The following is a 13,829-nucleotide window of genomic DNA, read 5'->3' as shown; positions in this document are numbered from 1 at the left end:
TATATTTATATTTTCTTAGAAAATGAGATTTTGGTTAATTGTACTTCTCTATTTTTCTGTTTTCTGTTTCACTTGATTACTATTCTTTTACTGTTCTTTGGGTTTCCTTCCTCTGCCCTTTAGTTTCTCAGGGGGGAAATGGATATCACTGATATAAGGCCTTACTTTTTTCTCTCCTATTAATTTTTACTCCTATAAATTTCTTTCTTAGCCGTGCTATAGCTGTATCCCCTAAATTTGGATATGTTGTGTTTCCATTTTCATTTAGTTCAGAATACGTTCTAATTTCCATCTGGACTTGTTTCTTTGGGTCATGGATTATTTAGAAGTTTGGTATATATTTGCAAATATCTCAGAACTTTCTGTTATTGTCTCCTAACTTAAGTTCATTCTAGTCAGAGAACATACTTTATGTGACTTGAATGCTTTTAAGTTTATTGATATTTGTTTTATGGCCCATAGTATGTTCTATCTTGATAAATTTTTTATTTGCATAGGAAAAGAGTATGTATCATGGTTTTGTTTTTATGTCAATTAGGTCAAACTTGGTTGATGGTTGTTGTTGAAGTCTTTTTTATCCGTACTGATTGTCTGTCTTTTTATTCTAACAATTATCAAGAGGGATTTTGTAGGAGTACTTTTTGTATTCTTGATACAGGTGCATTATCACATAAATGATTTTCATATTTTTCCCCAGCCTTTGGCTTTCCTTTCATTTTCTTAATGATACCTTTTGAAGAACAAAAGTTTTCAATTTGAATGCAGTAATTTATCAATTTTTCTTCTATGGTCATGCTTTTGATGTCATATCTGTGAACATTTTTCCTAACCCAAACTGTTCTTCTGTGTTTTATTCTAGAAGTTTAATCATTTAATCATTTAAGTTAATTTATATGAATGATTTTTTTAAGTTAATTCTTGTTTATGGTGCGATATAAGGACACTTTTTGCATATAGATATTCATTTTTACAAACACTATTGGTGAAAGGCTGTTCTTCAGCTGAGTTGCTTTAGCACTTCTCTTGGGAATCAAATGACCATGAATGCAAAGTTTTATTTCTGGATTTTCTAATTTGTCCTTAAACTCTTACCAGCTGTATTGATTACAGTACTTTTAAGGTATTTCTTAAAAGCTTTGTTGAGATGTAATTGACATATAACATATGTAAGTTTAAAGTGTACAACAAGATTCTTTGAAACACATAATATATTGTGAAATGATTATCACAATAAGGCTAGTTAATACCTCTATCGTCTCAAGTAATTACCTTTTACAATTTAGGTGGTGATAACATTTAAGAATTACTCCCTTAGCAACTTTCAACTGTGTACTACAGTATTGTTAACTGTAGTCACCATGGTATGGTGTACATTAGGTCCCTAGAACCTATTTATCTTATAACTAGAAGTTTGTACTCTTTGACCAACATCTCCCCAGTTTCCTCCCACCCCAGCATCTGGTGACCACCTTTCTACTCTCTATTTCTATTAGTTTAGCATTTTTAGAGTCTACATATAAGTGAGAGCATACAGTATTTTTCTTTTAGAGTAAGTTTTTAAAATTAGGTAGTATTATGTCCTTTTACTTTGTTTTTCAAAATTGTTATGACTATTATAGATTCTTTACATTTCTATATAAATTCTATAATCAAATTGTCAATTTTTACACAAAATCTTGCTGGAATTTTGATAGAGAATATAATGAATCAGTACACCAATTTGGAGAGAATTTCCTTCCTCATTATATTGAATTTTCCATTCTGTGAATATAGGTTGTATCTCCATTTATTTACATATTCTGTAGTTTCTCTTAGCAATTTTTATTATTTTCAGTGTACGTCTTATACTACTTTTGTTAAATTTATTTTTGTTTTCATTTTTATTTTGTTATAATGGGAATCGTGTCCTTAATTTTTGTTCTAGACTCTTCCTTATTAATATGTAAAATATTATTTTATTACTGCAAAATTATAAAATACTTTCATTAGTTCTGTAGTTTGGGGGTTTTGTTTTTGTAGCTTCTTTCATAAAGGATCATGCCATTTGTGAACAAAGGCACTTTTAATTTTTTTATTGGCCTATTGTACTGAATAGAATCTGCAGTACAATATTGAGTAAAAGTGGTGAGAGAGGACAGCTTTACTTTTATTCCTGATCTTAATGGGAAAATAATTAGTCTTTAAAATTAAGTATAATGTCATTAGCTGTAAGTTTTTTATGTCGATACCCGTTAGTAGGATGAGATTCCCTTCTGGTTTTGTTAGGTGTTTTTATTGTGATTGATTGTTTGATTTCATTTTTTCTGCTTCAATTGAGATAAAAATACAGGCTTTTTTATTGATATAAGGTATTATATTCATTCATTTTCAGATATTAGACCAATCTTGCAATCTGGGAAAATTCCACATGGTCATGGGATATAATGTTTTTTCTATGCTACTGGATTTAGTTTGCTAATATTTTGTTAGGGATTTTTGTGTCTACTTTCATAAGGGGTATTAATATGCTTACTAGCCTCAGAGAACTGGAAAATGTTCCCTCCTGCTCTATTTTCTGAAAGAGTTTATGGAAGATTGTTTTTTTTTTGGTTTTCTCTTGTTTTATTAATTTGATAGAATTCACCATGGAAGTCCTTTAAGCCTAGGTTTTCCTTTGTGTGAAGATTTTCATTTACTAATTAAACTTATTATAGATCTATCCAAATTTTCTATTCCTTGTTGATTCTTTATGGTAATTTGTCTCTTTCAGACAATACTTTATTTCATGCATATTGCACATTTGTTTGTATGTTATTTATGATATTTCTTTATAATCATTTTTATTTCTGTAGGATGTCTCCTTACTCATTCTTGATTTTGTAATTTGTATCTTCTCTCTTTTTTGTGTTGGTCAGTCAGCCTAGCTAAAGGTTTATCAGTTATATTGATCTTTTCAAAGAATAAACTTTTGCTTTCATTGACTTTATTTATGTATTTTTTTATTTCATTGATTTTTGCTTCAACCTTAATATTTCCTTCCATGTGATTGCTTTAGTTTTAATTTACTTGTCTTCTTTTAGTTTCCTATGGTAGATTGTTGATTTGTATAGCCTTCTTCCTTTCTTTTCTGGCATGCTAAGCTATAAATTTCCCTCGAAGTACCACTTTAGTGACATACCATGACTTTTTATACAACAAATATGTTGTATTTTAAATTTTTATTCAGAACTAAGTATTTCCTTATTTTATTTGTGATTTCTCCTTCGACTCATGGGTTGTTAAGTTTTCTTGTTTAATTTCAAAATATTTGGAGGTTTTCCAAATTAATTTCTCTTCTTAATTTCTAGTTTAATTGCATTGTTGTTAGTAAACACACTTTCAGGTATTGATATTTAAATCATTTTATACTTTATGGGCCTTGTTTTTTTCTTAATCAGTTGGATTATCCAAAAAAAAAAAAAACTACATGTGCATATAAAAAGGATATATTCTGCTGTTTTGTTACATCTTCCTGTAAACCTTTTTATCATTATGAAATGTTCTTTTTTAGTATGACTTTTTTTTTTTGTCTCAAAGACTTCTTTGCCTGATAATAATATATCTCTAGTTCTTTTATGGTTACTTTTTGTATGATGTATCTTTTATCATCCTTTCACTGTTTGTGTCTTTGAATATGAAATATATCTCTTATAGACAGCCTAGAGTTGGATCTTGTGTTTTTATCCATTGAACAATCTCTGTTATTTTCTTTATGGTTGCTACAGAAACTACATCCCATTAGCATGACTAATTTCACATAAATGTAGCATCTTTGCTCCAGTATAGCCCCATTTTCTTTTTCTTCCTTTGTACTATTATTGTCAAATATCTTTTATCTCTATTTGGTATTATCCCAACATTACCATTTTAACTATTATCAGTATATACAATATTAAGATTTTCAATGAAATTAAACAAAGAAGTATTCATGCTATCTTCTCTTTTTACCCTGTTGTTAACATTTCCAGCATTCTTCATTTTCTTCTATGAATTTGAGTTATTGTATAGAGTTACTTCCTTTCAGTTTGAAGGACTTTCTTTACAGTTTCTTATAAGGCAAGTGTCCTAGCAGTCTTTGTTTATCTGGAAATGTCATTATTTCATCTTCCATATTTGAAAGATAGTTTGGCTGGATATAGAATTCTTGGTGGACAGTTCTATTTTCCTTTAACACTTTTACTGCCTTTCTACCACCTACTGGACTTCATTGTCTCTGAGTAAAAAATTAGTTGTTAATCTTGCTGTTCCCCTGTACATTTATGAGTCACTTTTTTTGTAGCTTTTATTTTCTTTTCTTCTTTTTTTCCCCATTTTTCTTTGGCTTTCAACAGTTTGCTTATGTGTTTAGATATGGATCTCTTTGTGTTTATCCTACTAATATTTTGTTGACCTTTTTGGATCTGTAGATTCATGTTTTTCATCAAATTTCATAAGCTTTTAGCAGTTGATTCTTCAAGTATTTTTTACCCATTTCTCTTTGTTTGTACTCCTTTCACACATATACTGGTATACATGATATTGTTTCCTAGGCTTTTGGAGCTTACGTGCATGTGCGCGCTCTCACACACTCTCTCTCTCTCGTTTTTCCTTCCTCAATGTTTTTCATCTCTATTCTTTGGGTAATTTCTGTTTACCTATCTTCAGGTTCAGTGTTTTTTTTCTGTCAACTCAAGTATGCTACTGAAACCATATGGTGAGTTTTTTATTTCTGTTATTGTACTTTTCAGTTGGTCCTATTTTTATAGTTGCTGTTTCTTTATCATAATCCACTGTTGGTTGAGGCCTTGTCATGTTCTCATCTAGTTCTTTGAATATAGCATCTTTAAATATAATCTGATTATATTTATTGGATTTCCTTAAAAACGTTGCTAAATTTAACAGCTGGGCCCACTCGGAGCAGTTTCTTTAGACTGTTTCAATTTCCAAGTATAGGTATTACTTCGCTTTTTCTTTGTACATCATATAATCTTTTGTTAAAAACTGTGCATTTTACAAAATATATCTTAGCAAATATGGATTCTGATTTTTTTCCCCTGAAGTTTGTCGTATTGTTGGGGGTTTTGTTTTTGAATAATTTACTTGGACTTAATCTGAGGAATTTATCTCTCCTGGACTGTAGCTTTAGGCTAGCAGAACTCTGCTATTTCCCCATTCATTTCTTACAGAGTTTGCTCTTTTTATTGAAATCTTCCCTGGGTGTTGGTATTTAGCATGTTGCTACCAATCAAGTCAGCTTCCTCATCTTAAAACCATGGTTTTCATGGGCATTCCCAATCCTGCTACCTCCACTACACCTGCTGCTCTGAGTTTTAGGGTGTTTGAAGGGGTTATGTCCATTCAAGAATGCCATAGATTTTTGCTGTTTTGGGCCCAAATTTCATCAGCTTTTTACGAGTAAATGCTTATCAACATTTTGAATCTATTTCCAGAAAACTAAAAAGATTGCTTTTGTATTTTGAGTTATTTGGGGGGACGGGAAGAAAGGTGTTTTCTCTTAATATAGAATCGTAGGTTGACCTTTTTTTTTTTCAGTCTTTTAAAGGAATTGATCCATTATCTGTGGTTTGGCTTGTTTCCAACTAGAACTGCTGTCATTCTTATCTTGTGTCCTTTGTAGTTAATTTATCTTTTGCTCTTGGTTACATTTAAATTTTTTTTTTGTTTTGTAACTAGTTTAACAATTTTGTCATGTGCTTCAGGGTCGTTTTCTTCATTTTTCTTTTATTACCTCCAGGCTCTCCTCAAGCCTCTTGAATATATATATTTTGTTGTAACTTTTAATGTTCTGTTTCACTAGTTTTATCATCTGTGTCATTTCTGATTCTGTTTGTTTTGATTAATTTTCCCCTTATTATGGGTCATTTTCTTTGAATGCCTGGCAATTTTTATTAGGTGCCAACCACTGTGGGTTTTGTTTTGTTGGGTACCAAACAATGTATTCTTAAGATATTCATCCACTTTTCTCTGGGACATAATTAATGTTTGATCTTTTCAAGACTTTATTTAAGGTTTGTTAAGTGGACCAGGGCAGCGTTTAGTCTAAGGTTAACTTTACCCAGATACTAAGATAAAACCATTCTTTGTACTTTTCTTGATGCCCTGTGAATTACAAGGTTTTTCTGCTCTGCCTCACTGGAACACAAAGTATTCCAAGCCCTATGTTTGCTCCAGAGGTTGCCCTCTCTGCTGTTGCCATTCTTTCCCCAGCATTGAGTGGTTTGTTCACATGTACATGCTCTTTATACTCAGCTGAAGAGTTGATAGGGTCTTTCTGCAGATGCCCAGCGCTCACTCTCTCTGTGCATCTCTGGTACTGTGCCTTGTAAAATCTAACCACCTTGTTCTCTAGAGTCCCAGCTTCTTTTCCTCAACTTTGGGAAATACCCAGGCTCTGTATACGTTCCCCTGCCTATACCACTGCCCTGCTCTGCCTGATATCCAACACCTAAAAAATATTATTTTATGTATTTTATGCAGTTTTTTTAGTTTTTTCAAGTGGAAGAAGCATAAATCCTGTCTATCTTGGCTCAGCCACACAATTTTGAATGCAGAATCCATATCATTTTTTATGATTTTACCTCAATCTTCAACACCAAAATAACACAGCCTTTATTTCATTTTAGTGACCCACCCTTTCTGAGTCTTGCCAAAATTTTAAACCTATTATTCTCATAAAAGCAACAATTCTTTAATTTCCTACTGTTACCTTATTGATTTTTTAATTTAATCAGACCTTGCATACAAGTATTGAATCTGTCATAGCTCACTTTTGATACACTAAAATTTCAATTCCTCTGGGCTTCCTTGGTGGTGCAGTGGTTAAGAATCTGCCTGCCAGTGCAGGGGACGTGGGTTCGAGCCCTAGGCCAGGAAGATCCCACATGCCGTGGAACAACTAAGCCCTTGTGCCACAACTGCTAAGCCTGTGCTCTAGAGCCCAGAAGGCACAATTACTGAAGCCCACGTGCTTAGAGCCTGTGCTCCACAACAAGAAAAGCCACCACAATGAGAATCCTGCACACTGCAACGAAGAGTAGCCCCTGCTCGCTGCAACTAGAGAAAGCCCATGTGCAGCAACGAAGACCCAACGCAGCCAAAATAAACTAAATAAATAAATTTATTAAAAAAAATTTCAGTTCCTCAAAAGAGCGTTGAAAATATAGGTGAGAGTATGACCTGCCTGCCAAAGTGATCAGCGTGTCATGGATACCAATCATTGGTTTTTCCAGAAGTATCACTTAGTCCACTTTATTGATTAAGGGAAAATGTTACTGCATGTACCTACTAGAAATAGAAGTGCTGTGGAGAGATGACACTTTAAGTTAATGCTTTTTCTCTCCTGCCACCCCAACTTCAAAAATTAAATATTAATTAAAATTAAATTAATTGTTAGATTTAAATTGTTAGATTATTGTTAGATATTAAAGTAAAGGCATACTAACTGAGGATCAGTAAATTAGGTAAGTTTTCCATAGAAATGAACATAATTATTCTTTTATGCTTTAAAAAAGAGCTACAGCAGAGGATTAATTGCCCCAGAATTATTCTTTTCTAGTTTTTTTCTTTCTTTGAGTTTGCAAGTAAAGTGTATTCTAACTTCATTTTTAGTTGTTCATTTCAAGGCCCCAGTACTAGAACTATGAAAATTCGTTCATCTTGTGATCTTCTTTATACATTTCCTCTTGTCTTACTAACTTTTTTGCCCCCTACTTAATCTTTGCTTTGGAAACTTCCAAACACCTGCAGCTAAACGTTATCTTTCTAAATGGAGTGAGACCTTTGGAAATAGAGATTAAGGTGTTAAAAATAAATGTAATATAAAAATCAAAGACTGAAGATCTCTAAAATATGAGAAAAATATCTGTATATCAAAAAATATATTGTAGGGTCTTCCCTCGTGGCGCAGTGGTTGAGGGTCCGCCTGCCAATTCAGGGGACATGGGTTCGTGTCCCGGTCCGGGAAGATCCCACATGCTGCAGAGCGGCTGGGCCTGTGAGCCATGGCCGCTGGACCTGCGCATCCGGAGCCTGTTGCTCTGCAACGGGAGAGGCCACAGCAGTGAGAAGCCCGTGTACTGAAGGGGGGAAAAATATGTGTGTATATATATATATATATATATATATATATATATATATATAGTAAGTCAGGGATATTTAGAAATATACTGCATTTTCATTTTGTACTTCATTTACTTAAATAGAATGTTAGTTCCTAGAAGGCAAGAAGAAAGCTATCTGTGGTAATAAGAGGATGTGCCATGAATCATGGAAGACCTGAAAGTTTACTAGAGCTTGAAAGAATAATCATTGTAGGTAATCAGAGTGGAATAAGGGCACTGTGAGTGTAGGAGTCACCACAGACATGTAATGTGTGCAGTTGAGCTATTTGGACTAAAGAACTCATTCATAGACCAAACTAAAAGAAGATTGGTTATGGCTCAATTGGTAAAAGGCCTTCAATAACAGTAAAACTAAGACTATTGGTTATCTTTTGCCATATAACAACTTACCCCAAAACTTGGTGCACTATACATTATCTCATTGTTACTATGGGTCAAGAATTTGGGAGTGGCCTAGCTAAGGGGTTCTGGCTTAAGTTCTCTCATCAGATTGCAGTCAAGACTTTGGTTGAGGCTGCAGTCATTTGAAGGCTTGACTGTGGTTGGAGCATCTGCTTCTCATACGTCTTACTCACATGGCTGGTGGAAGAAGACTTAGTTACTCACCACATTGAGTTCTCTATAAGGCAGCTAGAATGTCCTTAAGACATGGCAGTTGGCTTTCCTGAGAGAGATTGATCCAAGAGAGAGAGCAAAGGAAAAGTCACTATGTCTTTTTTGACCTAGCTTCAGATGCCAAAATTCATCATTTCCACTGAATTATATTTATTAGAAACAAGTTAATAAGTACACCCATATTCAAGAAAAGAAGCATGTGTCTCCACCAAAGGAATAGTAACAGAAAATTTGTGGACATTTTAAGACCACCACAAAGAAATTCTTATTTTACTGTATAGTCTGTAATTACATAATATAGTTACATGTAGAGAATGATTAATAGGGTAGTATCAGCAAGCAAAGTAGATTAGAGCTCCAAAACCCAAATAGGAGAAAAATCACCTAGGGACTTTTAATAGTAGTAGAATGGGCTGTCTTACATACATAGTCAAATTGTAGATCTAAAAAGGATATGAAAAAAGTTTTAAGTTAAAGTGGGAGGCATCAGACTAGCATCTGAAGTAGACAAGGACTGGGATTCCAAGAAGATAAGCTGTATCTAAATGTTGGCAGTGCTTACAGAGAAGAGCTGTGTTTCAAGAACATGAGCTTTTGGCAGTCTAATAAGCATGAGAAAAAGGTATTAGAGGTTAGGCTTAGACATAGAAATGGTTATAAAAAAAGATTTTGAGCAATATTTTCCTACTGAAATAAAGCTAAGCCTTTATATTCTCTAGCCTTAGGAATCAGCCACCTATAATCTCAATACCAGAGGTAATGGTAATACCAATGGTAATGAATGGAAGAATGATTGAGCTATGTATTATGAGTTACTGTACTTAGTAGTCACTATAGTTTTAATCAAAATACCATACCTATTCATTGTGTCCTTACCCTACTTCTCTGAGCTTGTGTAATAAAAAACTCAGCCTGGTTTTGTTTGCTTTAATTTTTTTGATTGGTTTGTACAAGCGTATTTTAGCAGAGAATAAGTGTAATTGATCTTTGGGATTTGGGGATTTTGTGGTTATGTTTTGGTTTTGGAGGGGAGCTATTTTATTTTGTTTTATTTTTGCTGCTGTTATTATTTTTTTTAATTTGTACAGCCCAGTAGAAGACAAAGTATATGAACTTGTAGTTCTTAGAAGTGGAAATTTATATAAAATAGTAGAACAATACCAAGTGACAGGTAGGGATGAAAGCACTATATGGAAAAATTTGTTAATATCTAATTCAGGTGAAGATGTGTATTCCTTCTCACCCAGTAAATTTCACTTCTAAGTATAACAACAGTGTCTCACAGACTTGACTGACCATTTCCTACATCAAGTACACAGATGTTCCAAGAAAAAATACTTACTTGCCTTACCCCATGTGAAGCATTTTAGTATTTTCTATCCCAAATACTTTTTTTTTCCCCACTCACTAAATTTATTTCATAATGTGCTGGTAGGTAGTAATGCACTGTTTTAAAAACACTGCCCTAGGGGAAACGCTTACACAAGCAGACATGTACGAGAATGCTTATGCCATTCATTGTTAATAAAATCAAAAACTTGGAAACAACCTAAATATCTGCCACTGAGAGAATGTATAAGTAATTTGTAATTTATTTATAGAAAGGAACACTGAACATCAGTTAAAGTTAATATATTGGACTTGGAGCTATATGAATCAGTGTGTATAAATTGCAAAACTGGTTTGTGAAAAAATCTAATTGGAGAGGAAGCCTATAAGATATAATGTATGTAAAGTTTCAAAATATGTAAAACAATATATATGAAGTTAAAGCATAATAACTTTGTAATGTCTGAAATTTTTCATATTTAGAAAAAAAGAAATACCCTTGAACCATTCACATTCATTATTTTAAAGGTCAAGGAACATTCTTTCACAGTTTTTAAGCTACTTTTTATATTGTATCATCTATGAATGTCTAGATTGATGACAATTAAAAGATTATAATAATGAACATTGATGGAAAGTTTTAGTAGGTACCAGGCACAGTTCTAAGTATTTTATTGATACTTTTATTAAGTGAGTTCATCCTCACAGTCACTGTGAGGTCTAGGTTCAGTTATTATCCCTGTTTTACAGGTGAGGAAATCTAAGAAAGAGGGAAATAACTTGCAGCTAGTAAATAGCAGAGTCAGGATTTGAACTCAGGATGTCTTACTCCAAAGTCTGTATCATTAGCCTCTGTGCTATAGAATCTCTCCATGAGAAAAAGGTATAAACAACAGCAAAAGTGTAGGAAAACTAAAGACTAATTGGTAGTATGGTTTTGAAAGAGAAAGTTTCTCACATTTTTATTCTTTAAGCAATGACATGGACTTAGAAGGAACTAAGATTTATTAGAGCAGAGAATTAAATATTAGAATACTAGCACTCATTTTATCACAAAAGAGAAACTAAGGAAAGCTCCTTGACAGATGATTGCCTTGTGTAAATTGGAGAATTAAAAATTATTCATGTATGGTAACTCAGAAACCTTTAAGATTGATCTACAAAAGAAAGGATTTATCTTAATTGTATAATACGGGGTGTTTTTAGCCAGAGTTATTATCCTGTTGAAAGATAAGGTAAAAATATTAACACTGTATTTGTTCATGGTTCACAGATTTTAGAGTAGAAGTAATTCCAGGAGGGTTGTAGTAGATGCTTATGGTGAGGTGAAAAGCTGTCTGGGCACAGAGCCAGAGACCTGACTTTTGGGGTTCGTTCTGCTACCACTTCATAGTGTGGTCACCAGGATTGTTCTGTTGTGACTAAATGTGAATTATTCTTCTTCCCTGTGCAGTTACTTCAAGGACTTGGTTTTGTAAACTACTGTACATTTTCAAATAATACAGGCTGCTACAATTTTGCCTCATAGATACTAATTTTTTGTTCATGAAAATTATTTTTTAATTCTTTAGATGTGTACTAGCTTAGAAAGAGTCACAGTTATTTAGAGAAACACGTTTTGAGTTCTCCATTATCCTGTATTTGGATGTTGATACTCTGGTTCCTCAGAAGTTTTAACATGTGTATTGATCCCATAATAATTGTGAGGCTTTCAGAAAGCTCCAAATGTCATTTCCTAGTCCATTGAAAATAGAGCAGTTGAGTCAAAATAAGATGATTTCCAGAAGCTTTTTTTTTTGTTTGGTATTGGTGGTTTTTATTTCATAGAAGCCATGTAAAAAATAGAAGATATTCAAGTTGGAGACCTTTGCGAGGGCAGATATAAAAATGGTATTTGGATAATATTATATCTATTGCTTGCTGAAAATGAGTATGAAGTACTTTCTAGCTTTGGATATTAATCAGAGGTTTGACTCTTTTTTTTCCTTCTCTAGTGATGCTATTGCTGAGATTAGAGCCATTTGTATTGAAGAAATTGGAGTATGGATGAAAATGTATAGTGATGCCTTCCTAAATGACAGTTACCTAAAATATGTTGGCTGGACTCTTCATGACAGGGTAAGTTACTCTGTTCTCAGCTTTCATAGAAGATGTACTTGTCCTAATATTAATTCTAGAAAGCTAGGAATTAAGATGGCATTGGGGGCGTCCCTGGTGGCGCAGTGGTTGAGAGTCCGCCTGCTGATGCAGGGGACATGAGTTCGTGCCCCGGTCCAGGAAGATCCCACATGCCGCGGAGCGGCTGGGCCCATGAGCCATGGCCGCTGAGCCTGCGCGTCCGGAGCCTGTGCTCTGCACCGGGAAAGGCCACAACAGTGAGAGGCCCTCATACCGCAAAAGAAAAAGAAAAAAAAAAAAGATGGCATTGGTTGGTTTTTCTCAAGCTTTATAATAATATGGAAATTTAAGATGATACAGCTGAATACTATTTACTTGTGGCCATGATGAAACTTGAGACATCAGCATATGTGTGAAAACCGTGTCTTACTTAGTTGTAATGCCGTCTTAAAGCAAGGTTGGCAACCTGGTACATCTAAATTTTAAGAGAATGTAGTATCTCAATAAGCTAATTATAATTTTTTTCTAGTTTGGAATCAAAAGAGATTCCTGTTTCTCTTAATATATAGGAACTAAATAAGCTTTCTTATTTTGAATTCTCTAAGGTCATATCATAGTAGAATGTTTTAGCAGAGTTGAATAGATTTGTTGGATTCTAGAATATCTGGTCTTAAAATCTGTCTCTACTTCCACTCTCTTAGAAAAGGCTCTGACTTAAAAGGAATCTCACATTATTAAGTCCTGAGTATGTAATCCTTAAATAACCAAGGATAGGAATGATAAATTGCTGGAATTTTTATATTGAATGACCTGACATTCTATAACTTGAATTGCCAGATTTTCACACACAAAAAAGAAATCTTAATAATGATTTCTTTTAAAAGATGTTATATTCCATTATTCGAATTGTTAAAAGTATCATAACTATTAGAAGATATTTTATCTTTTTTTTCATTTTATCTTTTTAAATGCAATTATATTCTTAGACTTTTACAGTAATTTTGGTAATAGTCTAAGACTTATTTTCTATATATTACCATTATTAGCCTGTGGAGCATTTTTTACTTATTGATTGATTGATTGATTGATTGATTTTTTTAGACAGCTCAGAGCAATTTATTTTTTTTATAGGTTTGGCATTTTTTTTTAATTTTTTTTTTGAAGTATTGTTGGTTTATAGTGCTGTGCCAATCTCTGCTGTACAGTAAAGTGACTAAGTTATACACATATGTACATTCTTTTTTATATTTTATATTATGGTTTATCACAGGATATTCAATATAGTTCCCTGTGTTATACATTAGAACCTTGTTGTTTATCCATTCTAAATGTAATAGTTTGCATCTACCAATCCCAAACTCCCAGTCCATCCTTCTCCCTGCCCAACTTGAGTCTGTTTCTGTTTTGTAGATAGGTTCATTTGTGCCATATTTTAAATTCCACATATAAGTGGTATCATATATTTGTCTTTCTATTTCTGACTTCACTTAGTATGACAATCTCTAGTTGCATCCATGTTGCTGCAAATGGTATTATTTTGTTCTTTTTGTGGCTGAATAGTATTCCATTGTATATATTTACTACATCCTCTTTATCCATTCCTCTGTCGATGGACATTTAAGTTGTTTC

The 13,829-nt window shown here is 33.2% G+C and overlaps 1 protein-coding gene across 1 annotated transcript in view; it reads left to right on the top strand.

Moving 5' to 3' along the window:
- Window positions 1-13,829, top strand: part of STAG1 (STAG1 cohesin complex component) — a 425,011-nt gene that overhangs the window by 288,272 nt on the left and 122,910 nt on the right. Inside the window, exon 10 of the mRNA XM_060011307.1 lies at window positions 12,077-12,200. Coding sequence (XP_059867290.1) covers window positions 12,077-12,200 — 124 coding nt within the window. The remainder of the gene's footprint in view (window positions 1-12,076; window positions 12,201-13,829) is intronic.

The sequence above is a fragment of the Delphinus delphis genome, chromosome 4, assembly GCF_949987515.2.
Source record: "Delphinus delphis chromosome 4, mDelDel1.2, whole genome shotgun sequence".
Lineage (NCBI taxonomy): Eukaryota > Metazoa > Chordata > Mammalia > Artiodactyla > Delphinidae > Delphinus > Delphinus delphis.
Note: the sequence above shows the minus strand (reverse complement) of the source record. Positions and strands in the feature narration are given on the sequence as shown.